Genomic DNA, 26,376 nt, shown 5'->3' on the forward strand with positions numbered 1-26,376 from the left:
CAGTAAAAGTTTATTCAGACAATTATCAAAAGATGCTAAATCTAGGAGGGGAAGATTTGACAAGAAACAGAACATCAATCAACCTGGGTCTCAAAGTTTCTCCTCACAAATTATCTACTAATTGCAAAAGTTAAAACAGGAACTAACTATACAGTGGAGAAACTGGACAACATCTTACTCAAGTGATAAAATTAGCATCACCAATAAGAGGCGAGGGGACATTCTGAGAGCCTGGATGTGACACTGAGAGGACACATCATTCACAGTATTTCAGCCCACACTGTATAATCCAAACGTAACCATAAGGAAGAATCAGAAAAGCCCAAACTGAAGGATAATCTATACTTTAACTGTCCTGTATTCTCCAAATAAATACTATAAAAGACAAGGAAAGGCTGAAGAACTGGTCCAGATTAGAGTGATGATAATCTAACATTTGATCCTGGGTTAGACCCTGTAGCTGTAAAAAAAATTTACCAATAGGACAAACAAACGGAACTGGAACAAGGACTATAGATTAGATGAAAATATTAACGTTAAATTCCTGAATGTGATAACCACACTTCACATGCTTGCTCTTATGAAGTACATATGTAGTATTAAACGGTGTGATTTCTGCAATGTATTCATCATGTGGTCAAAAAAATGTGTAACGAGACAGAAAATGGTAAAGCAAATAGAAACATTAACAAGCTGAAGTGCAGAACAGTGTATATACTTCTTCTGCCTGAAATTCTCAAAAAATAAATTATGTATCTATGCATGTAAATATATATTTCTAGGATACTAAAATTATTAGTACTCTCCTGCTCCTCCAAAAGGAATTAGAAGCTAAAAAGTACTAGGTAGTTAGCATGAGGCTGTGAAGGGTTAAGTCTCTCTTTTCTCAGCCCTTAGTTCTATTCCACAGAGAAAACTGTATCAGTGGCTTTCAGATGTTTTCTATTTGTATACATAAACTTCTGCACAAATACATAAATCTTGTATTATTTTGATGGCTGCATATTTTAATGAGTGAAAGTACTTATGAAATTTTCTGTTGGTATTTGTTTCTGACATACATACATGAAATACAATCTGAGATTTTTTTTTTAATGTTATTTAACTTGATAAAGGCTAGCTGTGATCTTAATCCTGTCATCTTAATGTTATATTTTCTATTTTTTAATTTCTTTTAAAAATATTTTATGTTTATGTTTTATTTTGGGACTTTCTTCCTCTTTTAGTAACTTCTATTCAATTTACGGCAATCACATTGTTATTTCAACAATATGAAGGTTTATAACACTTATACTACTCCGAGGTATAACACTGACAAATATCGTCACAGAACAACCTGAGTCTGGCCATTGGATCATTTACAGTAGAAGGCTAGTCAGGCATGAATAGGAAATATGAGTTGTGGAAATCCACATCCCAGTTGATGATACTTGAAAAATGTACTTTCCCAAAGTTGACCAATGCAGCTTTTAATGGATCTGGGTCACTCTCTTAATCAGGTCCTATTATGTACCCCTTGTGTTGATTTTAGCTTAAAATCCCAAATTAAAGCATGAGAAGATACTTCTTGCCCTCAGAGCTATTGTTATTCTATTTTTCATTATTGCTGTGATCTTTCTGGGTAAGAATAAAAACTTATCCTAGGGGAAAAAACCTTATAGATAAAGTTAAACAGTTAAAACTTTAAATCCTTTCCACAGTAATTTGAAAACAAATAAAAATGTGGTATTTATACCATGTGTATCATCACTGTATCTAGTCTACCATTTTATAGTGATACATCTTTATACCTCACTTGGCCAATGGGGAATACTTTTTTTGGCCTCCCACAGTAAGCTTGTTTCAAAAGCAAAAGTCCTGTACCTCTAAAGGCAGCAAAAGAAAAGGCTTTGTCTGAAACCTGAAAGTGAACAGACAGCCCAGAAATAAACCCACACACCTATGGTCAATTAATCTTCAACAAAGGAGGCAAAAATATACAATGGAAAAAAGACAATGTCTTCAGCAGGTAGTGTTAAGGGAAAGTTGGACAGCTGCACGTGAATCAATGTAGTCAGAACACACAGAACACACCCTCTCACCACACACAAAAATAAACTCAACATGGCTTAAACACTTAATAAGACGTGATACTGATACCATAAAACTCCTAAAAGAGAATGCAGACAAAACATTCTCTGAAATAAATCGTACCCAGGTTTCTTAGGTCAGTCTACCAAAGCAATAGAAACAAAAGCAAAATTAAACCAACTGGACCTAATCAAACTTATAAGCTTTTGTATAACAAAGGAAATCATATACAAAATGAAAAGAACAACCTACAGACTCGGAGAAAATATTTACAAATGATGTGACTGACAAGTGCTTTATTTCCAAAACATGCAAACGGTTCATATAATTCAACACAAAGCCCAAACCACCCAATCAAAAAATCGGCAGAAGACCTAGACACTTCTCCAAAGAAGACATACAGATGGCCAACAGGCACATGAGAAGATGTTCAACGTCTCTAATTATTGAAGAAAAGCAAATCAAAACTACAGTGAAGTACCATTTCACACCAGTCAGAAAGGCTATCATTAAAAAGTCTACTAATAACAAACGCTAGAGAGGATATGGAGAAAAGGGAATCCGCCTACCAACTCATCTGTACAGTCACTATGGAAAACAGTATGAATATTCCTCAAAAAAACTAAAAATTGAACTAACATATGATCCAGCAATCCAACTCCTGGGCATATATTCAGACAAAACTACAACTCAAAAGACTGACACATACAATGGAATATTACTCAGTCATAAAAAGAATGAAATAATGTCCAATTAACATGACAGCCTTAGAAATTACTGTACTAAGTGAGGTCAGAAAGATACCATATGATTTCACTTAAAGGCAGAATCTAAAATATGACACAAACGAACCTATCTAAGAAACAGAAACAGACTCTCAGACAAAGAGAAGAGCCTTGTGACCGCCAAGGGGGCTGTCGGGGTGGGGAGATGGATTGGGAGTTAGGGGTTAGCAGAGGCACAGAATGGATAAACAACAGGGTCTTACTGCATAGAACAGGGAACTGTATTCAATATCTTGTGATATACGATAATGGCAAAGAATTTAAAAAACAATGTATATATACGTATAACTGAATCATTCTGTTGTCCACAGCAGAAACTAACATAACACTATAAATCAACTACACTATAGTTTAAAAAAATGTTTGGTGTCTGCTTCAAAGCACTTTCCCAAATAATGGCGATTCATTCACTATACATCATTATGGATGCACAATGTTCTTCTGGCTTTCATGAATGTCTGAATTCAAGGTGATATGTGTTTTTCTGAAATCCAGTGTATTTTTTGGACATATGTGGGTTGTCCCTTGAGTTCCTGTTCTCCTATGAAAGGTACTGGCATGTTGGCTTCACAAATGAATAAAAAATAACATAAAAACAACTTTTGTTTAATTTGGGTCAGGGATAATTTATTTAAGGAACTATTAAACAACAATGGGCTCAGATATTTAAATGCCCTATGATGCTGCAATTAATTAAGGAATGGCTGATTCTAAAGCAACACAACCAACAGGGAATGAGGGAAGGATTACAAGTCTGAATGCCAAATTCAAAGCCATATATCAAAAACTTCCTTCTTTTGCAATATCTATAATGTAGAGGGAAAAAGAAAAAAATTATATGAGTAATGATAAATTAAAAAGTGCATACAGAACTAGGAAAATACTTTTGTTAGATTTGCTACTTACTCCAGTTAAATAAGATGTTTATAAAGAAAATAAAGCTTAAGGCAGAAAACTAGTTATATTGCTGCTGAACTTCTTTAACAGCAAAAGAAAGAATACCAGTCTACTTCTCTGCCCTGCTCTAATTGTCTTAAGACATGTTATTTTGTAACCTGAACATCTAAGTTGTGCCTTGAAAATTCAAAGCAAAAAGTAAAATCATACAGAAAACCAGAAACTTCAATACACCTAAACAGACGTTTGCTTGTAGTTTTTGGTATCCAAAACCTTTTTTCCACACATAGCGCAGATGCCTAAAACAAACAGAAAACTCATGTAAGCAATCAAATGTTAACAACAGCTAATTATATCAATCAACTATTTAACTAATACCAATGATTTGGTTTATTTAAGTCACTGCTGAAGGTAAAAAAAAAAAAAAAAGCGTCAGAAAAGAGAAAACGTATATAACTATGACAGGTTCTATATATTTTGCCTTAGAAAAAAGAACATTTATCTGACAAATAAGATTTATGAAGGGCTACTCTTTTACTGTGTTATCCAAATCAGTATCAAAAGAAGTACTTTGATATGAATATAAAAGTGGTATTAAGAGAAACTCACCCTTTTTGTAGGCACAGCCCTGGCAATAATGAGAACCCGGTTGGTGTACGGAACTTTTACAAATTCTGCAAGTGGAGAACTTATTCTTTCCATATGGATCAAATCTAGAGATTTTTTTTAAAAAAAGAAAAATGTACAATACAATAGAAATCCTCTTAAATAACCTCACTTAAGCAACAAATGTGATTAATCTACGCTTTCTGGTCCCTCTATAAAACTCTACAAAATTGATAGGCATAGCACTCTTCTAATTGGTTACTCTCTTAACATACCTGCACACTTCTGCCCCTTCCATGTAAGCTGTATGCTTATAAAGAGTCATTTGTACTTAATCCCAAACCTGTTTGTAATAGTTGTATTTGTCAATCTATTCATGTGATACAATTAAATATTATGGAAACTCATAAAATGAAGAGTACAAAAAATGTAACTGATCTATTAAAAACTAAGTGAATACTTTAGGATGACCAGGAAAAAATGAATCATTAAAACTGCTACAGCATTAGTCATGGGTAAGAAAACTTAAAAATTGAGAAAAAATTCTAAATGGAAGGACTTGGCCCTTGAAAAGTGTCAGGTCTTGAGCTACTTTAAAGATACTGAAAATATATATTCTGGTTATCATTTGTATAAGGCAAATGATAAAGTAGACTCATATTCAAAAAGTCTTGTCTCAATGTAAAATGATTGATGAAATATATGTACAGTTATGTGCTTTGACTTAAAATAAGGTATGTGTATCTCTTCATGATTGCCTAGTTTAACTGATATTTTCAATTAACTGATGTAAATTTCTTTGGATAAAAAAGTTTCTATTAAATGAAAATGTCATCTTACTGTAACTGGAGTGCAAAATAATTTTAGAGGAAATACTTCCCATCAAATTGGCAATAACTTTTTGTAACTGAACTCATATACCAAATACCAACACTGTCCAGACCTGGTTTCTTCTCTTGGGTACAATATGAGAACTCATTTTTCAAAGGTTAATTTTTCTAAATCCAAAAGAATGTCACTTTACTTCCCACAAGGGAAGTTAAAAGTGAACCTGATTCTTCCTTTGAATAACAAACTCAATTTGTTTGGACCTACAAGTCTACAGATTACTTTTTCTTAGAACCATATTTTTTCCTAAAATGTACATTTTAATATCTCAGAAATCTTATGTATACTTCCCAAAATGAGACATTTAAAATACCCCAAAGTAATAGCTACTTATTAGTGATACTGAAGTAAGTTTGGGAGCATAAAGGAACTAGAAGGACCTAAAACTGTATGCTCTGTAAAAGAAACAACTTGGTCAATAATAACTGAATGATCTTAGAAGACATCAATACATCAGTCAACAATACACAATGAGACAATGTACTGAAGTTTAAGTCTATTATGCTATTTTATACTCATTATTTAATAAACACCTCTATGTGTAAGGCACTTTATGTATTAGAAGCTTTATTATTAAAAGCCAAAGATGAACTTGACAAAGCTTCTGTCTTCATCCAGTTGACATTTGTGAGAGAAGACAGACAGTAAGTAAGGAGACAACCACACTTTTAAGATAGTAATACCTGTTGTAGAGAAAATTCAAAGAGGATAGTGTGGTGGACAGGAGGGGAAGGAAGGAAGACATTAGTTTAGATGCTGGTTAGGGACTGTCTCTGAAGAAATGACATTTCAGCTGCAATTCAAGTAACCAGAAGGAGCCAGCCATGTGAGCTCTTATGGATGAGTTCTAGGAAGAGGGCACAGTAAGCAAAACCTCTTCCAATGAGAGTGGGCTTGGTAAATCTGATTCAAGAGCTGGCTCAATGGGAAGTCACGGAGGTAGGAGGGGCCAGACCATAAAGGGCCCTGTGAGAATGTGGTACAGGGCCTGGATTTTATTCAATGTAAAAATAAACTCAACGGACAGTTTTGAGCAAAGGAGTTACATATCCTTTAAGGAACCACTCTGATTATTATGAGAATGAAGTATAGGGAATCAGAGAGGAAACAGGGAGATAGAAGCTATTACAGTATTCAATAAGAAATAATAATGATGGTTTAGAAGAGGGTAATAGCAGTGAGATGAACAGAAGAAGGTGGATTCAGGTTACTTTTTGGTAGTAGAGCCACAGAACTCACTAATGGCTTTGGGAAGTGAATGAAATGAAGAAATCAGTGAGGAATTTTGGTTTGTACAAGTAGATTGAACCCCAGAGCCATGATGAGAAGACTATGATTAGACTGAAGGAAAAAGAGGATGCCTGTCAAACATCAAATAAGAAAATAAGTCAAGGAGGCAACTGGATATATGTCTGGAGTTCAGAAAAGTCAGGATGAGATATACATGTGGAAGTCAATAACATACAGTTTGAATTTAAAGGTGTTGGACTAAAGTCACTTGAGGAAAGATAGCAAATTTATAAATGGAGGAAAAAAGTCTAGGATTGAGTCTAGAAGCACTGGACTGAGAAGGAATAGTTAGTGAGTTAAGAGGAAAGGAGAAAGTGGTATCTCAAAGCCAAGAGGATAAATGGTTGCAAAAAAAAAAAAAAGAGAGAGAGAGAGACAGCACACTTTTGAAAGGTTAAGAAAGGAAAGAACTGAGAAGTAGCCAACAGTTTCAAAGATCATGTGTGATCTTGACAAGAGTAGGTTTATGAGTGTGGTAGAGACGGAGGCCTGACTACAGTGGCTGAAGGCTGAATATAACTTAATGACATTGAGAAAGTACTCTCTAGATACGGCTTTTGAAAACTTCTGCTATAAAAGGAAGCAAAAAAATGGATGGCAGCTGGAAGAATTTATGGAGCTTTTAAAACTGAATATAGTAGAGCATGGTGTCAAAAATTGTTTTTATGGTAGGAGACATTTTTATCCCATTCCTCGGTAAAAAACCAATGTTCAGGAAAGTTAAGGAACTGTTTTGACTTGCTTAAGGTTATAGAACTAGACAGTAACAAAGTCTAGATTCAAATTTATGTCTGACTTTAGAGCTCATGATCTGTCCACATTTGTCTGCTGCCTGTGATTCATAGAAAAGCTAAGAACTAGAAAAAGTAAGTACTATTTTCTGGTCAAATTATAAAAATAATATATATCTTCATATATTGATACAGTGAAAAGAACAGGGTAAAACCAATAGGGTGTAACAGATAGCTTGGTTATACACCCTGGGAAGAACCTAAGTCTATGCTTTATTATAACACAATGAGGCAAAACAAGTTCGTTCCAATACACTTAATATTAAAGAGTGGAAATTTATGACTGCTTTACAGATGCTCTTTTACCTACCTTGCTTTTTTTGAGGTCAAAGCCTTATTTTCATTCAGCTTTCTTCCACCACTTTCTGCATTGAAATATACACACACTTCAGTGGGTTATTTCTACACATTTCACATAATAACATAGCCATGCAACATTTAACAATTAGAAAGTTCATCTTTTGACTTCTAACCAGTCAGTTCAGTTCAGTTGCTCAGTCGTGTCCAACTCTTTGCGACCCCACGGACTGCAGCATGCCAGGCTTCCTTGTCTATCACAAACTCCCAGAGCCTACTGAAACTCATGTACATTCAGTCGGTGATGCCATCCAACCATCTCATCCTCTGTTGTCCCCTCCTCCTCCTGCCTTCAATCTTTCCCAGCAGCAGGGTCTTTGCAAATGACGCAGTTCTTTGCATCAGGTGGCCAAAGTAATGGAGTTTCAGCTTCAGCATCAGTTCTTCCAATGAATATTCAGGACTGATTTCCTTTAGGATGGACAGGCTATCTCCTTGCAGTCCAGGGGACTCTCAGGAGTCTTCTCCAACACCACAGTTCAAAAGCATCTATTCTTCTGTGCTCAGCTTTCTTTATAGTCCAACTCTCACATCCATACATGACCACTGGAAAAACCATAGCTTTGACTAGACAGACCTTTGCCGGCAAAGTAATGTCTCAGCTTTTTAATATGTTGTCTAGGTTGGTCGTAACTTTTCTTTCAAGGAGTAAGCATCTTTTAATTTCATGGCTGCACTCACCATCTGCAGTGATTTTGGAGCCCCTAAAAATAAAGTCTCTCATTGTTTCCATGTTTCCCCATCTATTTGCCATGAAGTGATGGGACCAGATGCCATGATCTTAGTTTTCTGAATGTTGAGTTTTAAACCAACTTTTTCACTCTTCTCTTTCACTTTCATCAAGAGGTTCTCTAGTTCTTCAGTTTTCACCATAGGGGTAGTGTCATCTGCATATCTGAGGTTATTGATATTTCTCCCGGCAATCTTGATTCCACCTTGTGCTTCATCCAGCCCAGTGTTTCTCATGATGTACTCTGCATGAGTTAAAAAAACAGGGTGACAATATGCAGCCTTGACGTACTCCTTTCCTGATTTGGAACCAGTCTGTTGTTCCACGTCCAGTTCTAACCGTTGCTTCTTGACCTGCATACAGATTTCTCAAGAGGCAGGTCAGGTGGTCTGGTATTCCCATGTCTTGAAGAACTTTCCAGTTTGTTGTGATCCATACAGTCAAAGGTTTTGGTGTAGTCAATAAAGCAGAAGTAGATGTTTTTCTGGAACTCTCTTGCTTTTTCAATGATCCAACAGATGTTGGTAATTTGATTTCTGGTTCCTCTGCCTTTTCTAAAACTAGCTTGAACCTCTGGAAGTTCATGGTTCACATGCTGTTGAAGCCTGGCTTGGAGGATTTTGGGCATTACTTTGCTAGTGTGTGAGATGAGTGCAAGTTTGAGATTGTGCAGTAGTTTGAACATTCTTTGGCATTGCCTTTCTTTGGCATTGGAATGAAAACTGATCTTTTCCAGTCCTGTGGCCACTGCTGCATTTTCCAAATTTGCTGGCATATTGAGTGCAATACTTTCACAGCATCATCTTTTAGGATTTGAAATAGCTCAAATGGAATTCCATCACCTCCACTAGCTTTGTTTGTAGTGATGCTTTCTAAGGCCCACATGACTTTGCATTCCAGGATGTTTGGCTCTAGATGAGTGATCACACCATCATGGTTATCTGGGTCGTGAAGATCTTTTTTGTATAGTTCGTCTGTGTATTCTTGCCGCCTCTTCTTAATATCTTCTGCTTCTGTTAGGTCCATACCATTTCTGTCCTTTACTGTGCCCATCTTTGCTCGAAATGTTCCCTTGGTATCTCTAATTTTCTTGAAGAGTTCTCTAGTCTTTCCCATTCTATTGTTTGCCTCTATTTCTTTGCATTGATCACTGAGGAAGGCTTTCTTATCTCTCCTTGCTATTCTTTGGAACTCTGCATTCAAAGGGGTATATCTTTCCTTTTCTCCTTTGCCTTTAGCTTCTCTTCTTTTCTCAGTTATTTGTAAGGCCTCCTCAGACAGCCATTTTGCCTTTTTGCATTTCTTTTTCTTGGAGATTGTCTTGATTACTGCCTCTTGTATAATGTCATGAACCTGTGTCCATAGTTCTGAAGGCACTCTGTCTATCAGGTCTAATCCTTTGAATCTCTTTGTCACTCTTGCTGTATATTCGTAAGGGTTTTGAGTTAGGTCATACCTGAATGGTCTAGTGGTTTTCCCTACTTTCTTCAATTTAAGTCTGAATTTGGCAATAAGGAGTTCATGATCTGAGCCACAGTCAGCTCCTGGTCTTGTTTTTGCTGACTGTATAGAGCTTCTCCATCTTTGGCTGCAAAGAATATAATCAATCTGATTTTGGTACTAACCATCTGGTGATGTCCATGTCTAGAGTCTTCTCTTGTATTTTCGGAAGAGGGTGTTTGCTATGACCAGTGCATTCTCTTGGCAAAACTGCTAACCTTTGACCTGCTTCATTTTGTACCCCAAGGCCATATTTGCCTGTTACTCCAGGTGTTTCTTGACTTCCTACTTTTGCATTCCAGTCCCCTATAATGAAAAGGACATCTTTTTTCGGTGTTAGTTCTAGAAGGTCTTGTAGATCTTCATAGAACCATTCAACTTCAGCTTCTTCAGGATTACTGGTTGGGGCACAGACCTGGATTACTGTGATACTGAATGGTTTGCCTTGGAAATGAACAAAGATCATTTTGTTGTTTTTGAGACTGCATCTAAGTACGGCATTTTGGACTCTTTTGTTGACTATGATGGCTATTCCATTTCTTCTAAGGGATTCTTGCCCACAGTAGTAGATATGATGGTCATCTGAGTTAAATTCACCCATTCCAGTTCATTTTAGTTAACTGATTCATAAAATGTTGATGTTCACTCTTGCCACCTCCTGTTTGACCACTTCCAGTTTGCCTTAATTCATGGACCTAACATTCCAGGTAGACTAGCCTATATCAACATTTTCAAAAATCTTCATTTAAAAGCCAGGTTTTAAAGACACTACTTAAAAATAAAACAATTTTTTACTAGGAGAATAAAATTTGGATAAAAGGCAATCATTACAAGAACTCCCTGGCAGTCCACGGTTAAGACTCTGCCAAGTGGGTGGATTCGATCCCTAGTCAGGGAACTATGATCCTGCAAACTTCACAGCATGGTTGGGGATGGGGGACAGGGTGTGGTGGTGGAAAAAAAGCAATCATCTTATTCCTCAGACTCAATGTAGGACTTTGGGAATGGGTCTATATTTACTCTATCTAATGTAAAATCCAGACGCCACTACTTTAGTGCCAGTGACACTGAATAGTGAAAATATTTTTTTGTCTCCTCTGAAAAAATCCTCACTGTAATTAATGATTATGACGGTGAAAACATTTAAATAATTTGTTCAAGAATATAAAATTCAGGTGAGGAAAAGGGGCTTTCAATACTAACCCTAATTAAGCTTAATCAAATCAATTATTAATACTATGATGCATTCGCTTAAAATTCATTTTTTTTGCTATTTCCTTTCTACCAAATCAGGAACCCTGACGTGTCACTGAAAGAATGAAACAGAAGAATATATTAAACAGTTGGGAGATCTAGTATTCCTTAATGTTTAATAAATGAAGTATGCTGTACGTATAACAAGATTTCATTTTACAAACAATGTGAAAATGAAAACATTATTCACAGGAAGTATCTCATTCAATATCTATGTTCTAAAAGGAAAAATACCTGTGGTATTCCTTGCACCATCTTTCCATGTATCTGGAGTGATAACAGTACCAAGTTTCTTTTCACCTGTTATAAAAAGACAGTAAAAACAAGGGGGATTAGTGTTTATTATCTAATAAAGACACTACATTATGCCTAAAGTTCACAATGGTATCACCAGTCACAATGTACAAGCCTGTCAATGTTGGGCTTAGGGCTGCTGAACTGAGACTTAAGATATTAACTGTGGGCAATGGATAACTGACTCTCAAGTAAAATTTGTGGATAACAGGATGGTTTATAATAGGCTTCCTCTGTATATGTATAAACAAATCTGATAAATCTATTCATTCCATAAATATTTACTAAGCATCTCTGATGTATAAGCCATTGTACAAAGTACAGAGAAAAGTAAAATGAATTAGATAAAGGTCTAGATTTCAAGGAGTTTATAGCACACTGATTTCCCTAACAGTAGTCCTTAGTCTGAGTCTCACAGGTAGGCCACAGACGATACATGAATAAGACAAAACCGTACACAAACTTTTTGTATATTCATTTTTAAGTAGACTATATTAAGTCCATAGCTTTCATCACATTCTCAAAGGGCTCAGAGAACCACCCCCAAAAGTTAAGAACTATTCAACTAAAATATAAACTGGAAAATAAACAGTATAACAATTCAGAACTGTAGTATTAGGAGAAATCTCATGGAAGAAAAAAATAACCTTGATCAGGGAAATCCAGGAAACCTTTGTGGGGAAGGAAATAGAGAGGGTTAGTGGCAATGGGACTGGTAAGAGAGAGGAGAAAAGAGGATGAAGGTAACCTGGATAAAGGACACATCCTGGGGAAAGGCATGGAAAACTCAGGGTATGTACATACAGGCATACAAAACAGTTTGGTTTGGCTGAAGTGAAGAAAATAAGGGTTAGTGGAAATGAAGTTTAAAACACAAGCTAAGGCTTTATTGTGGAGGGTCCTCCTGAATGCCAGGCTCCAAATATAAAAACACCAAATTATTTTCTGTACTCTGAAAATTTAATAAAGAAACCATCCATGGTCATTCTTTCACCTAATATAAAAACTCTGATTCAAACTCACGGGCGTCTGGGTTCAAAGTTTTATATACTATGGGGATATAAACAAAACGGATCATGTTAATTATCAGGATATAAGGACTTGAATCTTTTTTACAGAAGAGTCAGACATACCTAACGGTAGGAAAAAGGTATTTGAGGATATGACAGCTCTTTTTAAACCTATAAACAATATGTGAAGTCAAAAAATCATATTTTCTAGAACTCTCAAGGGTTGGCATTAGAGTCACTGAATGGCAACTATAAGGAGGAAAGTGTCAGTCGCTCAGTCCTGTATGACTCTTTGCGACCTCAGGGACTGTAACCTGCCAGGCTGCTCTGTCCATGGAATTCTCCAGGCAAGAATACAGGAGTGGGTTGCCATTCCCTTCTCCAGGTGATCTTCCGGACCCTGGGATGGAACCCGGGTCTGCCTGCACTGCAGGAAGATTCTATAGACTCTGAGCCATCAGGGAAGTCCATAAGGAGGAAAGACTTCTCTAAAAGCCAGAGAAAACTACAGAGACTTCTATGAAGATGCTAAGATTCTCCTAGTCCTGTGCCTCAGTACTCTAGGCATTCATGCAAAGAGCACTTAAGCCATTGGGTGGGATCCTGATTTAGGCTTGTTAGATAAAGTACTGGACACCCAGTGAAATTTAAATTTCAGATAAACAAAGAATACATTTTCAGTAAAGAATGTCGTAAAAGTGCGTGCTTTGGGACAAAGCACTTAATAGGAGTAGGAGCAGCAAACAGGGCCAAGTCTCAAATACAGCATAGGACATTTTCACACTAAAAGCTATTCGTTGTTTACCTGAAATTCAAATTTAACTGGGCGTCCGGTACTTTTATTTGCTAAATCCAGCAACTCCTGATATTGTGGAAGTGATTTTTAAGATCCATTCCAACCCTGAGAGTCTGTGAAGCGAGGGAGCCTGTCAAGAAGCAGCACAGGCTGACAGTCGGGGCCGAGGGGAAGCAACCGAAATAGACAAAACGGAGCAAAACTGGGACCACCCCGAATCCAACCGATACAGGACTATACGGTCATTGGGAAGGGGCCGGAATGGTCAAAGAGCAAGACAGAAGGACAGTCAGAAGAAGAGTCAGAGCCCTGTGGCCGAAGGAAAAACAAAAAAAGGGCAAAGTTCCCGGGGAGTTCGAATTAGGGTCTCCCAGCCTCTTTCTCCCGAAGAAAAGTCTCCTTAACTCACATTTTTCGCACACCATCCTTTCACGACGATACCCTCAGCCGCAGTACAAGCAGCAGCTGGAAGATATCAACACTACAGCCAGCAAAGAACTCCTCTTCCGGGTTACTAAAACTCACTTCCGGCCCCACCGTCCTTCGCCCCGCCTATCCTGCACCTGGAAAGCGGCGGTAGGAATAAACGCGAGAGAGAAGGCGGGGCTGCCTTCTTGGTCCGCCCCTCCACTTCTGCGATTGGCTGTGAGGCCTTGGGTCTCCGCCCCACGGGCTGCGCCTGCGCGAGACTCAGGGCAGTGAGTGGCACCTGATGGTGGGAGGTAGTAACCCTCCCTTCCGTTCCGCGGGTGGGAGAGATAGGTAAGCCCAGCCGAACGCCCCCCGCGTGCGAGCCTCCCGAGGCTGCAGGCCACTTTCGCCAACTGGCCGGAAATCTCTGTCCCCGGCCAATTGGCGCCTGCCTGCCCCTCGAGCGCCGCCCTTCGGGCGTTACCCAAGGGCTGCCCTGATGGACTGACTGCTTTCCGATACGTCTTTCTGTGTCTGTACCTCCGTTTCTCTTGGTCTCCACGTCTGTGTTCTTTGATTATGTTTCTCAGCTCGTCCCTCGCTGCCCACACTCCGGTCGGCTGAGGCAGGCTTAGGCAGAGTCCGGAGCGATGCAATTTGGGATGAAGCTGCAGGTTAATGTCCCGCCAAGGCTCCTCTAGGAGTCGCTCAGAAGGTCCTTCTCTACCTCTGCAAGGCTTGAGGGCCTGGGTCAGGTCTGACTGCGGATGCCGGGTTCCTGGCCACCTGAGAGGGCACCTGACCAGAGTTGTCCTCGGCTGGCGAGGGCCTGACACAGGGCTGGTTTCTCAGAAGGGCAGCACTGGACCAACTCTTTGTTCATTCACTCATTCCGCAAGCCATCTGAGTTTGGGTGCCGCTCACTGTGTTAGGTCCAGATCTGCTCGGTCAGTTGGGATTCTGAGGGTGGCCCAGGAAAATGAAGGGTTGTCTGTTGAAAGAATATATTCTAGATTTCCCTCCCCGCCCCTCAGCTGAGCGTAGCACCTGTGAGAGACATTTCCTTTCTTGCCCTTCATTCCCTTCTTGACCCCTTGGTGCGTATATATCAGCGAGACTAGGTTTTGAAATGGCTTTAGCACTTGAAAGCTTGAGACCTTGGAGTATTTCTTAATCTGTTTTAGCCTGTTTCCTTATCAGTAAAGTATTAATGTTTGCATTTGAAAGGTGTAGTGTGAATTAGAATGTTGGGGTAAGGTGTGGATTCGCCCTTTTGCCCTGTGGGCGCCCTGTGTGTGTGTGTGTTTATAAAATATATACATATATATATATATATATATATATATAGGCTTCCCTGGTGTCTCAGTGGTAGGTAGAGTGCTCAGTCACTCAGTCCTGTTCGACTCTCTGTGACCCTGTGGGCTATAGCTTGCCAGGCTCCTCTGTCCATGGGATTTTCTGGGCAAGGATACTGGAGTGGGTTGCCATTTCCTTCTCCACAGTGGTAAAGAATCTGCCTGCAAAGCAGGAAACTCAGGAGACCTGAGTTCGATTTTGGCTGAAACAATCCCTTGGACAGAGAAGCCTGGCAGGCTACACTGTGGGGTCGCAGAGAATCTAACATGACTGTGTGAATGAGCACATTGTCCATGTCTATATGTATGTATATATAATTTTTTCTGGACTGTTCACCACAGTGTAACCTGTGGACTGTTACTTTAATAAACTCCTTACTTAACATCAGTCCATACCGTGTATAGGCTCTCTGTTAGATAATTTGTAAATATGTACATACATCAAATATGTGTTTCATAGAAAGAAAGTAAATATTTTTCTTCCTTTCATTCACACCCTGCTTTTGCTTGGAATCTGGCATCTGTAACAGACATTGCCATTTTGGTATTTTTGCAGCACTGGGATTCCTTGGTTTAGCATAATGTCCTTTGAAGGCTCTTGATAACACTGGCCACCATTTGAGTATTCCAGTGTGTACCTGGTGTTACTTGGCACTTGCTAGAAAATGTGAACTACTATGATGTTAGACAAAGGTCCATAATGATAATGCCAACAATCCAGCCAAAGTGTATTATGGGGTTCCTAGAATGCATAGCTTATAATTCCAAAAGGGCAAGTTGTTAACCTATGCCCTTTGTTTTCACCTCTGATTTTGGCAAAGTAAAAAAGGAAAGGAAAAATACAATGGATTCCTTAAATAGTCCTAGCACATGACCATGTTGCAGAAACTAAACACAAATATTTAAGAAATTAGTTAATATGTCCTTTTTTAGGCTGTGAGAACAGTTTGTGTCCTATTAGTCTACATGTATATTTCCACATATGCATCTCCCTGTATTCTAGCACTTAGACATTTTTGCCCATAGAAAACTGACTTTGGTTCATGGCTTATTTTTAGACGTCGAAGCATTTAGGACAATGCAAAAAGTCATTATTGTCTATGCTCTTTTCTTAATTTGTTTTTCATTAGATAGCCACTCAAGAAAACACCATGAAAGATACTGACATCAAGAAACTACTGTATACCCATCTTTTATGCATATTTTCAATTATCCTAAGCATCTTCATTCCATCATTCTTCTTGGAGAACTTCTCAATATTGGAGACACACTTGACATGGTTATGCATCTGCTCTGTTTCTGTAACTGCCGTCAATTTAGTATTGTATTTAGTACTGAAACCAAATGTGTCTTCTAAAAGAAGTTCATTATCATATAAGGTAAGGCTTATTTCTTGATAAATGATTTTTAGATGTAGGTAATTTTCTTTTACTGGAAGGATAAAGTATTAGTCAGGCACTTTTTAGGCTATTTACAGTGAATAAGAAGCTATTTTCCCCCCAAATCAGTAGTGTATTGCTTGCTGAAAGATTGTCCATAATGTTTGATAGATTCTTGCCATGAGTTCATTGGATATCATAGCATTGTGAACCTATATAGTCATGTTTTACATCATCATAAAACATGATGAAGATAAAAACATGTAGTAATTGCACCTTTAAACCTTATAAGACATTTCAGTTTATTTTCATGCGTCTTTTGCATTTCTGAAAGACACACTGGGTTTTTTAGACATTATAAAATAAACCACCTTGGTAGCTCTTGTTTCAAACATGGCCTTCCTTGACTAAATAGTAGTTGAAGTTTCAGATATTGGAATCTATTTTCTGGAGTATTTATTAAAATGTAACACGACTATTATTTGAGAAGTCCTCACTCAACATTATTCAGTACTATATACATATGCTGTTAGGTAATTTAAAACATGTTTACTGACCTTTGATATAAGAAGCTCAATGTGTGTTTTACCATTAGATCTTCTTGAAGTCAAGTAGGTCCCACGCACTGATTTTCAAACATGCAGGTCTTTTTTATAGTAACATAAATATGATTTGGGGAATTACTTAATATTGTAATTTTTTGTCCAGTTTTTCTAGGAATTTTGTTTTAAAATAAAAAAGATTTATCATAGTTATTTTCTGTAAATATTTCACATGTAACATTATCACACAACAAGAACTGTATTTGTTTTTTTGTGTATCCTAGCACTCTTATCGGTAGATATTTCATAAATACTGCTTAACAGCATAATTCAGTACATAGCAGAGGAACAAAAATGTTTTCTGATTCTGCTGTTGGTTAGGTGTGTGGGATATGGGGGTGGATTCTTGTCTTTTAGGCTTTTTAAAAGTGTTGTGTAAAGCATGTGTGATCTGACTTCAGGAGCAAATCCAAAGAATAGTCCCCCTGTACCACTCAATGTGGGACCAAGTTGTATTTGTAGATAAAATTCAAAATATCTGCTGTTCTTCAGGCACTCTCTTGATTCATTATATTGTGCATTTCTTTTTTTAGGTAACCAGATTTTTGAAATGCTGTATCTACTTTCTTACGTCTTGTTTCTTCTTTCATGTAATTTTTGTTCTGTATGGCGCACCACTAATAGAGTAAGTCTGAAATGTGTACCTTAAGCCAATTATATTTTATAACAGTCATTGGTAAAACCAAATACTGATTCTGTTGGTTACTAGAGAAAAAAATGGTGTGTTCAGTTAATGGATCATGGAAGGATACTGACATCATTGCGCTTCCTTGCCAGTGTTTTTTTTTTTTTTTAAAGACAGTGAAATAACTTAATTCACTAAATGCTCCTACTACCTAGCCTTCTGTTACCCAGTTGCCTGAGGAGGGAGGTACATGAGAAATTGTCCTATAGCAGTAAGTGTATGATACTGATAATCATAATTCCTTAGAACCTCTAAGAAAACTGATTATAATGATACATATAAATTAGTTACAAACAGCATATCAGTTCCTAGTAAATGTGATTCTAAACTCAAAAAGTTTGTTTTCTTAGAAGTCAGTAGATCGCTGTATTGGAGAAGGCAGTGGCACCCACTCCAGTACTCTTGCCTGGAAAATCCCATTGACGGGTAGCCTGGTGGGCTGCAGCCCATGGGATCGCTAAGAGTCACACACGACTGAGCGACTTCACTTTCACTTTCATGCATCGGAGAAGGAAATGGCAACCCACTCCAGTGTTCTTGCCTGGAGAATCCCAGGGATGGGGTAGCCTGGTGGGCTGCCATCTATGGGGTTGCACAGAGTCAGACACGACTGAAGCGACTTAGCAGCAGCAGCAGATTGCTGTAGTTAACTACATAATAAGCTAATGTTTATAGTTGAAAGGTAAAATTTGACTGAGTACCATTTCTAAGCTGAAAAATTTTAAATTAGTGAAAGGCAGATTCATGAATATGTCTTATGCACACGGTAGTTGAAGAAAGTTCAGCTTAGCAGTGATAAATGATCATGGCGAAATGAGTGATGTAATACATATACACACACACAGCTGTGTGTGTATATATTTTTGTGTGTGTGTGTGTGTATCTGGTTGTATGTGCACACAATAAGTTAATAGGCAGTTATTTTCTAGAGCGGAGACAAGACCTTTGTAACAGGAAATGGTAGTGTTCTGTCTAATCCATTTAGAGTAGAGTGGATGTCTGGAGCAGTGGTTCTCCAAGTGTGGTTCTAAAACCAACAGCATCAGCATTTTATCAAAATTCTCAGGCCTTAGTCAGAAACTAGTTTACTAGTTCTTCACATGGTTCCAGTATAAGCTAAATCGAACCACTGGTTGCATAGAAAGTTCCAGAGACTATTGAGGAAAAAGTTAATGATCTAGAAGTGGGTTTTCTTGCAATGAACAGTGTCAGTGTCACAGGGCATTTAACACTTCTGAAGTCTATAGTTAGAGCCAGATATCTGCTAGATTGTTTTTTTATAGTTTGTATTTCATTAGTAACATTTTTTATAGTCGTCATTTTGGTAGGACAATAGGTTTATATTATTACATTTGTTTAGATAAAAATGACACAAAATGTGTACCTGCACGTTTAACACTTCTTAAAAAGTTAATGAAGGTTTTCTTTTTTCTAGGTTGGCACTGGAAACATTTTCACTTGCAGTTATTTTGTCCACTTTTACTACTGTGCCTTGTTTATGTTTGTTAGGACCAAACTTCAAAGCCTGGCTAAGAATTTTCAGTAGAAATGGGTAAGTTTTAATTTTACATTCTAGAGATGTTTGAAGTATTAAAAAAAACTAGCTAGTTAGTATTAAAAAACTAACAAGGTACTTTTCTATTCAGGGCAACTGTTTCTCAGCCCTGGATGGTTCTCAGAGATGCTTTCCCGGCACAGTGCAGCTGGGGACCAGGACCGGGGAAGGATTGTGTGCACTTGAAGGGGACCCAAGCAGGCAGAACTATAGGCCTCTCCCTCCACTTTAGCATGATTAGCTCTGCTTTTTTCCCCCCGCATGGTAGAATTTCACTTAGTCTTTTGTGTGAAAAAGAAACCTGCTACCGAAAGAAAACTTTGGAAACACTCCCTGGGGATACTTTTGTCACTGTGATAAAACTGCTGCAGATAAAATTGCTTCTATACATCTTTTAATGTAGAATTGGTGTTCATTAGCGAAAAATGTTTAGTGTTAACAACCATAGTTTCTTGTTCAGCCTCTTTTGTGGTGAGACATCCAAGTGCAGGTTTTGCAGGATTTTATTCCCTTAGTAGCTGTATGTATTTTCAGCATCACTAAGTTAAAATTTTAGCTTCTTAAAAAGTGTTGAAATTACTTGTATCAGAAATGGTTGAGTCATAACTAAGAAAACTAAAAGTTAGTTGGTACCCATGATTTTGTCCTATTTATCATCCAGCAGCAAAAACTTCTTGAGACTTTAACTCTGTTTAGAGTTTGTACAGAGTTTGTGGAGTCTGAATCACCTGCTTCTCTCCCTGAGGGGCTTGGATATTCAAGGGGCAGGGATGAGACGAGCAAGAACATAAGACTAAATTTGTGTAAAATTTTAGGAACTCGGTAGTGGGGGAGATCCCTTAAGAGTGAGCTGGAGTGGGAATGATCTATGAAAGACTTGGATCAGGAGTAAGAGATTTGGTGAGACTAAGGGGAAAGGGGAGACACTGCATGCTAGAGGAATGAATGAAATCATAGAAACTGAAATGAACGTGGTATTTTTGTGTGATTTGGAAGAGAACAGCCCAAGTAGAGCAAATACTTGCCATGTAGCTAGACTCCATACATTACTAACTTTTTCCTTTTGAAATACATACTGTTTGTTCCCCTTCAGGACCATCTTCTAGTGTTCATAAAGTCTCTGGAAAACAAAAGTGTATCACCATTGAATACCTTTTCCCACATCATTACCATAGTATTCCAAATAGCATTGATTTCTTTTCACATTTTAGTTTGAAAATTTTAAACAGTGAAAATCAGTTGAAATCTTATTGGTTTGGATTGCTGATTTATCCAGCTTTGATTTTGGTTTCTGATGATAGCACTGATGGTGCATTTAGGATGATATTGTCATCTGATTGTACAGTCAGTTCTGCTGTATGATGGCATATGCATATCTAAAAATCCTTGCCTTATACAAAACTAAGCAGGAAGAAACACAGAGCTAGTGAAGAAAATGGATTTGAGGTGCAACACTCAGAAACTTCGTCAGTAACACATCATAAAAGATATTCAGTACTCAGAAGAGCATGTGCACGCATGCTCAGTTATGTCCGACTCTTTGCACCACCGTGGACTGTAGCCCACCAGGCTCCTGTGTCCATGGCGATTCTCCAGGCAAGAATACTGGAGTGGGTTGCCATATCCTCCTTCAGGGGATCCTCCCAGTCCTGGGATTGAACCCCTGTCTCTTGCATCGGCAGGTGGATTCATTAAAAAAGTAGGAACTTAATAAAAATGATAGGGCAGTTTAAGACATGTTAAATAGCTAAGAAATACATAAATATTATAATCAGTTTGTTACTTTTCCTTGGGCTAAACCTGAAATTTGCTTTTGGAAGTAGATGTGGGAGGGGTTGCCTCTTGTAAGGAGAGTTGTTGAAAAGTTAAGGCAGATGGTGGAAGGTGCGGCTGAGATACGTGAGGGGAGCTGAGACGGCTGGGAGACGGGTTTTTTTAAACAGTATGAAGATATAATTCAGACACCATATATGTCACCTATATAGTGTCCACTTCAGTGATTTTTAATGTATTTATAGATATGTGCAACAGATATGTCAGTTTTGAATATTTTCATCACCTAAAATAGAAACTGTATCCTTTGGCTATAACTCCCTATTCCTCTCCCCTAGCTATAAGCACCCTGGAGAAGGAAATGGCAACCCGCTCCAGTATTCTTGTCTGGCAAATTCCGTGGACAGAGGAGCCTGGTGGGATACAGCATGGGTCACAGACACTTAGCAACTGAACAAGCCCTAAGCAACCACTAATCTATTTACTGTCTGTAGATTTGCCTGTTTTGGACATTTCATAACAATGGAATCATATAATATGTGATATTTTGTGATTGGCTTTTTCATTTATCATGATGTTTTTGAGGTTTATCCACGTTGTGTAGCATGTTGTTAAGTCATGTCTGACTCTTTTGCTACCCCATGGACTCTAGCCTGCCAGGCTGCTCTGTCCAGGGGATTTCCCAGACAAGAATTCTGGAGTGAGATGCCATTTTCTTCTCCAGGGTATCTTCCCTACACAGGGTTTGAACCCTGTCTCCTTCTTGGCTGGCGATTCTTTACCACTGAACCGCCTGGGAAGCCAGTTGTAGCATGTGTTAGTACTGTATTCCTTTCTATGGTTGAATAATAAGGATGGATATGTACCACGTTTTGTTTATCCATTCATCAGCTGATAGACATCTGAGTTTTCACTTTTTGCTCTTCTGAATAAGTTGCCGAAGGAGTCTGTGTGCAGGTTTTTGTGTGGATATATTTTTAAATATGGAACAGTTTTTTATTTTATGTTTTTAAACTTTACTGAGGAAAAACTGGTGATATAAAATTATACATATTTAAAGTGATTTGATATACATTGCAGAATGATTCCAAGATCAAGATAAGTAACACATATGGATAAATGTTTTTATTTCACTTGAGTGTATGCTGAGGAGTGGTGGTGTTGGGTCATTTAGTAACTCCATGTTTAATCATTTGAACAACCGCCAGACTTTTTCAATGTGGCTGTTCCATTTTACACGTCTATAGCAGTGTGTGAGAGTGCCAATCCCCCTACATCCTCACCAACAGTTGTTAGTTTTTGACTTTTTAATTATTGCTATCCTTATGGGTGTGAAGTATTATCTCTTTGTGTTTTTCATTTGTATTTCCCTTTTGACTAGTAAGGTCAAGCATCTTTTCCTGCTCCTATTGGCTGTTATATGTTTTCCTTGAAGAAATATCTCTTTAGATCATTTGCTCATTTTTCAATTGAGTTTTTTATGTTTTTATTACTAAGTTGTTAGAGTTCTTTATGTATTCTGGATACAAGTCCTTTATCAGATGTATGATTTGCAAATATTATTTACTCTCTTTCTGTCTGTTGTTTTCTCACTTCCATGACAGTGTTCTTTGAGACACAAAGGTTTTAATTTTGATGAAATCTAATTTATTTTTTTCTTTGGTTGCTTGTACTTTTAGAGTCATATCTAAGAACCCATGGCCAAATCCGAGGTGTTGAAGATTTACTCCTGTGTTTCCTTCTAAGAGCTTTCTAATTTTAATCCTTAAATTTGGGTCTTTGCTCCATTTTGTGTTAGTTTTTGTGTGTGCTGTGAAGTGAGGTCTCCCACTTTATTCTTTTGCACGTGGCTTCCCAGTCGCCCTAGCATCATTTGTTGAAAAGCCGTTTATCCCTCTGAGTGATCTTGGCACCTCTGTTGAAAATCAGTTGATCATAAGCACATGATTCCATTTCTGGACTTCCAGCTCTTATTCCATTAGTGTATATCCTGATGCCAGTACAACACTGTCTTGATTAGCTGCTAGATATTTGAGGGGTGTGCATGTTTTATGTATTCATACGCTGCTCAGTTCAACTGGGTGCAGTTTTTGTGTTTACTCAGTGTTCCTCACAGACCAAATCACTCCTATTGTTCTTTAATATATCAGTCAAATTGGAATAAATTCCAATTTTCAAAACAAGCATTATAGCAGAACTGACTAAATATATATAAATTCCTAATATTTTAAAATAGAAAAAAGTCAAACTTTAAAACTGAAGGGAAACAGTAACCATTCTTAGTTTCTCTTAGTAATTTATCATGAACTTATTATATAGACATTTTCTGAGCCTCTTTCTTTTGATAATTTTTTTGAAGTATAGTTGTATTATATGTTATATGTTACAAGTGTATGTACAGTATAGTGATTCACAATTTTTAAAGGTTATACGCCATTTGCAGTTATTATAAAATATTGGTTGTATTCCCCCTGTCGTACAATATATCCTTGTAGCTTATTTTGTACATGATAGTTTGTACCTCTTAATTCCCTGCCCCTGTATTGCCCCTCCCACCCTGAGAGTCAAGTGAGATTATGAGATGGTAAGCGCTCAAGAAATGTTTGTCAACTGGGTTAACAGTTGTCAGGAGACATTTTTATACCTCATACTCCCAATCCTGACTGCCATTTGTCTTAGTACTTTTCTTGGTTTAGGTAACAGACCAAGGAGTGCTAAGCATAGACAACCACAGGAAGGAGGAATGGTTTTTACAGTACACTTAATGTAAAGTTGATTTGAACTTTGTCGTGGGGAACTTAAGTCGTCATGTCTCTACCATACATTGGTGATATTTCAGTTTCCTCCTGTCACTTCCCTATCACTTTTATAATACTTCAAGGATTTAGTATAAATATGTCACATGTCCAATTTTGAATGAGGGAGGAAATAATCTGATACAGTAACTTGTTTAATGTTAGAGTTAGCCTTAAATGTTCACTTTTATGCAAAAAATTTCAAAAATTCAAAGATCTGGTGATTCTGCAGTGACTTCATATTAGTATGAAATACCTAAGAAAAACAATTACTTGTGTGTTATTTTGAAATTATTTGAATATATTGACATTATTTATATTGAGTCACAACTTTAATTTAAAATAATGTTATTATAATTTAAGGAGGTTATATAGAACATATGAATAATACTTTTCTTCCCATCCAGTAATCATTTTCAACAGAAATTAAAGTTCTGATTTGAAGTACTTATGCTATAGTTCTAATTCACTGAAAGTATTTAAAATACCTTAAAGTACTGATTGAAGATTTTAGAACTTTAAATTTTTATCATTCATCCTGTGTTTTAGTATAGAAAACATAGTAGAGGAGTTGAGGTTTTTTCCTTTTGTTTTGCTTATTTAAAGTTGGCCCTTGTATTATTTTTGAAATATAACTAGTTCAGGTGTTCAGTACGAATAGCTCAATTTTGAATTGGGCTGACATCTTGTTCAGTATTGAATCAATATTTTGTACTATTTTTAAGTGAAATATCATTATATCCTAATTTTTAGTGTGTTTATTTGCATGTTTAACACTGAGTAGATGATAATCAAATAAAGACTGAAGACACCAAAGCTCTGAATTTGAGAACTGTGTAGGAGATGCATCCCAATAGTAAAGGGCGAGTTCTGACACTATTCAGATTGAATAGTAATTAAATGACTGTTTTAACAAGACTTTTTCTTAAAGTCATGTAAAGTTATTGTAAATTTTTTTTTAAAGAATGCTATTTTAAAGAAGCTTGAAGATAGAAAAGTCATTTGGTTTCCTAAAAAATTCTAGCCACTTCTTTTTGGTATACTTTATTACTGAATATACTCAATTTGTACTAGTTTACTTCAATTTGTTGCTTTGGTGTTGTAATTATTGTGGGGCCTTTTTTTTTTTTCATTTGTTGACTTCCTTACGAAGGAAAATAATAATTTGACTGTCTTCATCCTATATTTTTCATTCAAGTTTGCTTTTTCTTTTATCAGTTTATTTTATGCTTTTATTTGAATGTTTCAGAATCTGATCACTGTTCATGAAATGAAAAAATTTAATTTCTGAATACATTCCTGAATCTGTGATTATCTTGCCAAGCTAAAGACAGCCTATAAGCCCTATTTGTATAGTGAAAACAATAGGCCTCTTTTTGCCATCTTTGTGTTGAAATGGACTTTATATTGAAAAAACCACTGTGGACATTAAAAGTGAAAGGACAGTGAATGACCAGTTTTTATATGTATTAAAATTAGGTAATTTAGTCTTAATGTGGGTACAAAAATTTAGTAGCAAAGAGGCATTGGTTTTAATATTCATTCAGTGGGGAAAGGGGAAGTTTATGTAAGACTTCTGTAAGTATCTTTAGCCACTAGGAGGAGTTGTTTAGTGCCTCTTTTTTAGATAGAGATCAACAGTTAAAAAGATCAACTCCATCTAAACAAGCACTGTTTTGATGACAGGCTGTCTGAGCCATAGTATTTATTGTTAACTATTTCAGATAACTGATACAGTGTCTGGAACATAGATAGTCGGTATTCGAAATGGTTTATTTATTTCAATTAAGATTTCATAAAATGAATTTCAGTGGAGTCAAATAATGTGGACATTTACTTAGAACTCACTGTCATGAAGACTGATCTGTAATATTTAGTCACTTTTAAGTTTGTTTACAGAACAGTGCACTATGTTTTCTGTTCTCATATATATATATAAAACTTAACTATGAAGAAATTAGCCATTAACCACTGAATTCCAATGGCTTTATGTGGAAATTTATAAAATGAAAATAAATCAATATCAGTGCTGCTATGAATCAGTGAATAGAAAGGAATTTATGCTTTTTTTTTTTTACAAAAGAATAAGACTTCAAATAATAGAAAAATATCAAAAGTTAAAGATCTTAGAATGCTATGTAAGGAACAGCTGTTACTAACAGATTTTATATGTTCCAGATTTTATCTATACAAAAATATATGTAATTTAAAAACAAAACTGGTTATACTAGTCACTGTTTTATAATTTGCTTTGCTTTTCACTTATTGGGCTGGTAGGGAAATGGCAGCAACTTCTCTTCTCTCCTTAAATCTTCCTAAACTAATCGTTGGGAAAGAATGGGATCACCATGATTTAATTAGGCTAATCATCAGAGATGAGATGAACGTTGGCAACTAATCATCATTTTAAGTATTCCGTGTACCATGATTTAACTAATTTCCTATTGAGGGTTATTATCAAATTTTCATGATATAAATAATGTTGTTATGAACATCTTTGTACCATATAATTTTGTATACTTGTACACTGATTTCTGTATACCAGATTTCTGG

The 26,376-nt window shown here is 36.9% G+C and overlaps 2 protein-coding genes across 3 annotated transcripts in view; one reads left to right on the forward strand and one right to left on the reverse strand.

Annotated features, from left to right (window-relative positions):
• Positions 1-3,455: 3,455 nt before the first annotated feature.
• On the reverse strand, positions 3,456-13,818 carry CRIPT (CXXC repeat containing interactor of PDZ3 domain). 2 transcript variants are annotated; one of them, XM_065929338.1, is made up of 5 exons: positions 13,678-13,818; positions 11,403-11,468; positions 7,638-7,692; positions 4,362-4,465; positions 3,456-4,051 (listed from the first exon to the last, which is right to left on the reverse strand). In XM_065929338.1, exons 1-5 carry the CDS (start codon positions 13,691-13,693, stop codon positions 3,987-3,989), a joined length of 306 nt encoding a protein of 101 aa, XP_065785410.1. In that variant the 5' UTR covers positions 13,694-13,818; the 3' UTR covers positions 3,456-3,986. The 2 variants fall into 2 exon arrangements, with proteins under 2 accessions (XP_065785410.1, XP_065785409.1); XM_065929337.1 differs by having other exon boundaries at positions 7,638-7,713.
• An 80-nt stretch (positions 13,819-13,898) lies between these two features.
• PIGF (phosphatidylinositol glycan anchor biosynthesis class F) overlaps positions 13,899-26,376 on the forward strand; it is a 30,337-nt gene continuing 17,859 nt past the window's right edge. The window contains exons 1-4 of the mRNA XM_065929340.1: positions 13,899-14,030; positions 16,165-16,413; positions 17,549-17,640; positions 19,136-19,252. Coding sequence (XP_065785412.1) covers positions 16,186-16,413; positions 17,549-17,640; positions 19,136-19,252 — 437 coding nt within the window. The 5' untranslated portion in view covers positions 13,899-14,030; positions 16,165-16,185. The remainder of the gene's footprint in view (positions 14,031-16,164; positions 16,414-17,548; positions 17,641-19,135; positions 19,253-26,376) is intronic.

This window comes from Muntiacus reevesi, chromosome 3 (assembly GCF_963930625.1).
Source record: "Muntiacus reevesi chromosome 3, mMunRee1.1, whole genome shotgun sequence".
NCBI classification, from domain to species: domain Eukaryota; kingdom Metazoa; phylum Chordata; class Mammalia; order Artiodactyla; family Cervidae; genus Muntiacus; species Muntiacus reevesi.

Excerpts from the sequence above, each read along its gene's own strand:
- CRIPT (XM_065929337.1), bottom strand. Across the intron at positions 7,714-11,402 it reads TGGTGCAAGGAATACCACAG|TGTGTGTATATTTCAATGCA; the intron begins GTATTTTTCCTT and ends AACCCACTGAAG. Across the intron at positions 4,052-4,361 it reads GGGCTGTGCCTACAAAAAGG|GCATCTGCGCTATGTGTGGA; the intron begins GTGAGTTTCTCT and ends TGTTTGTTTTAG.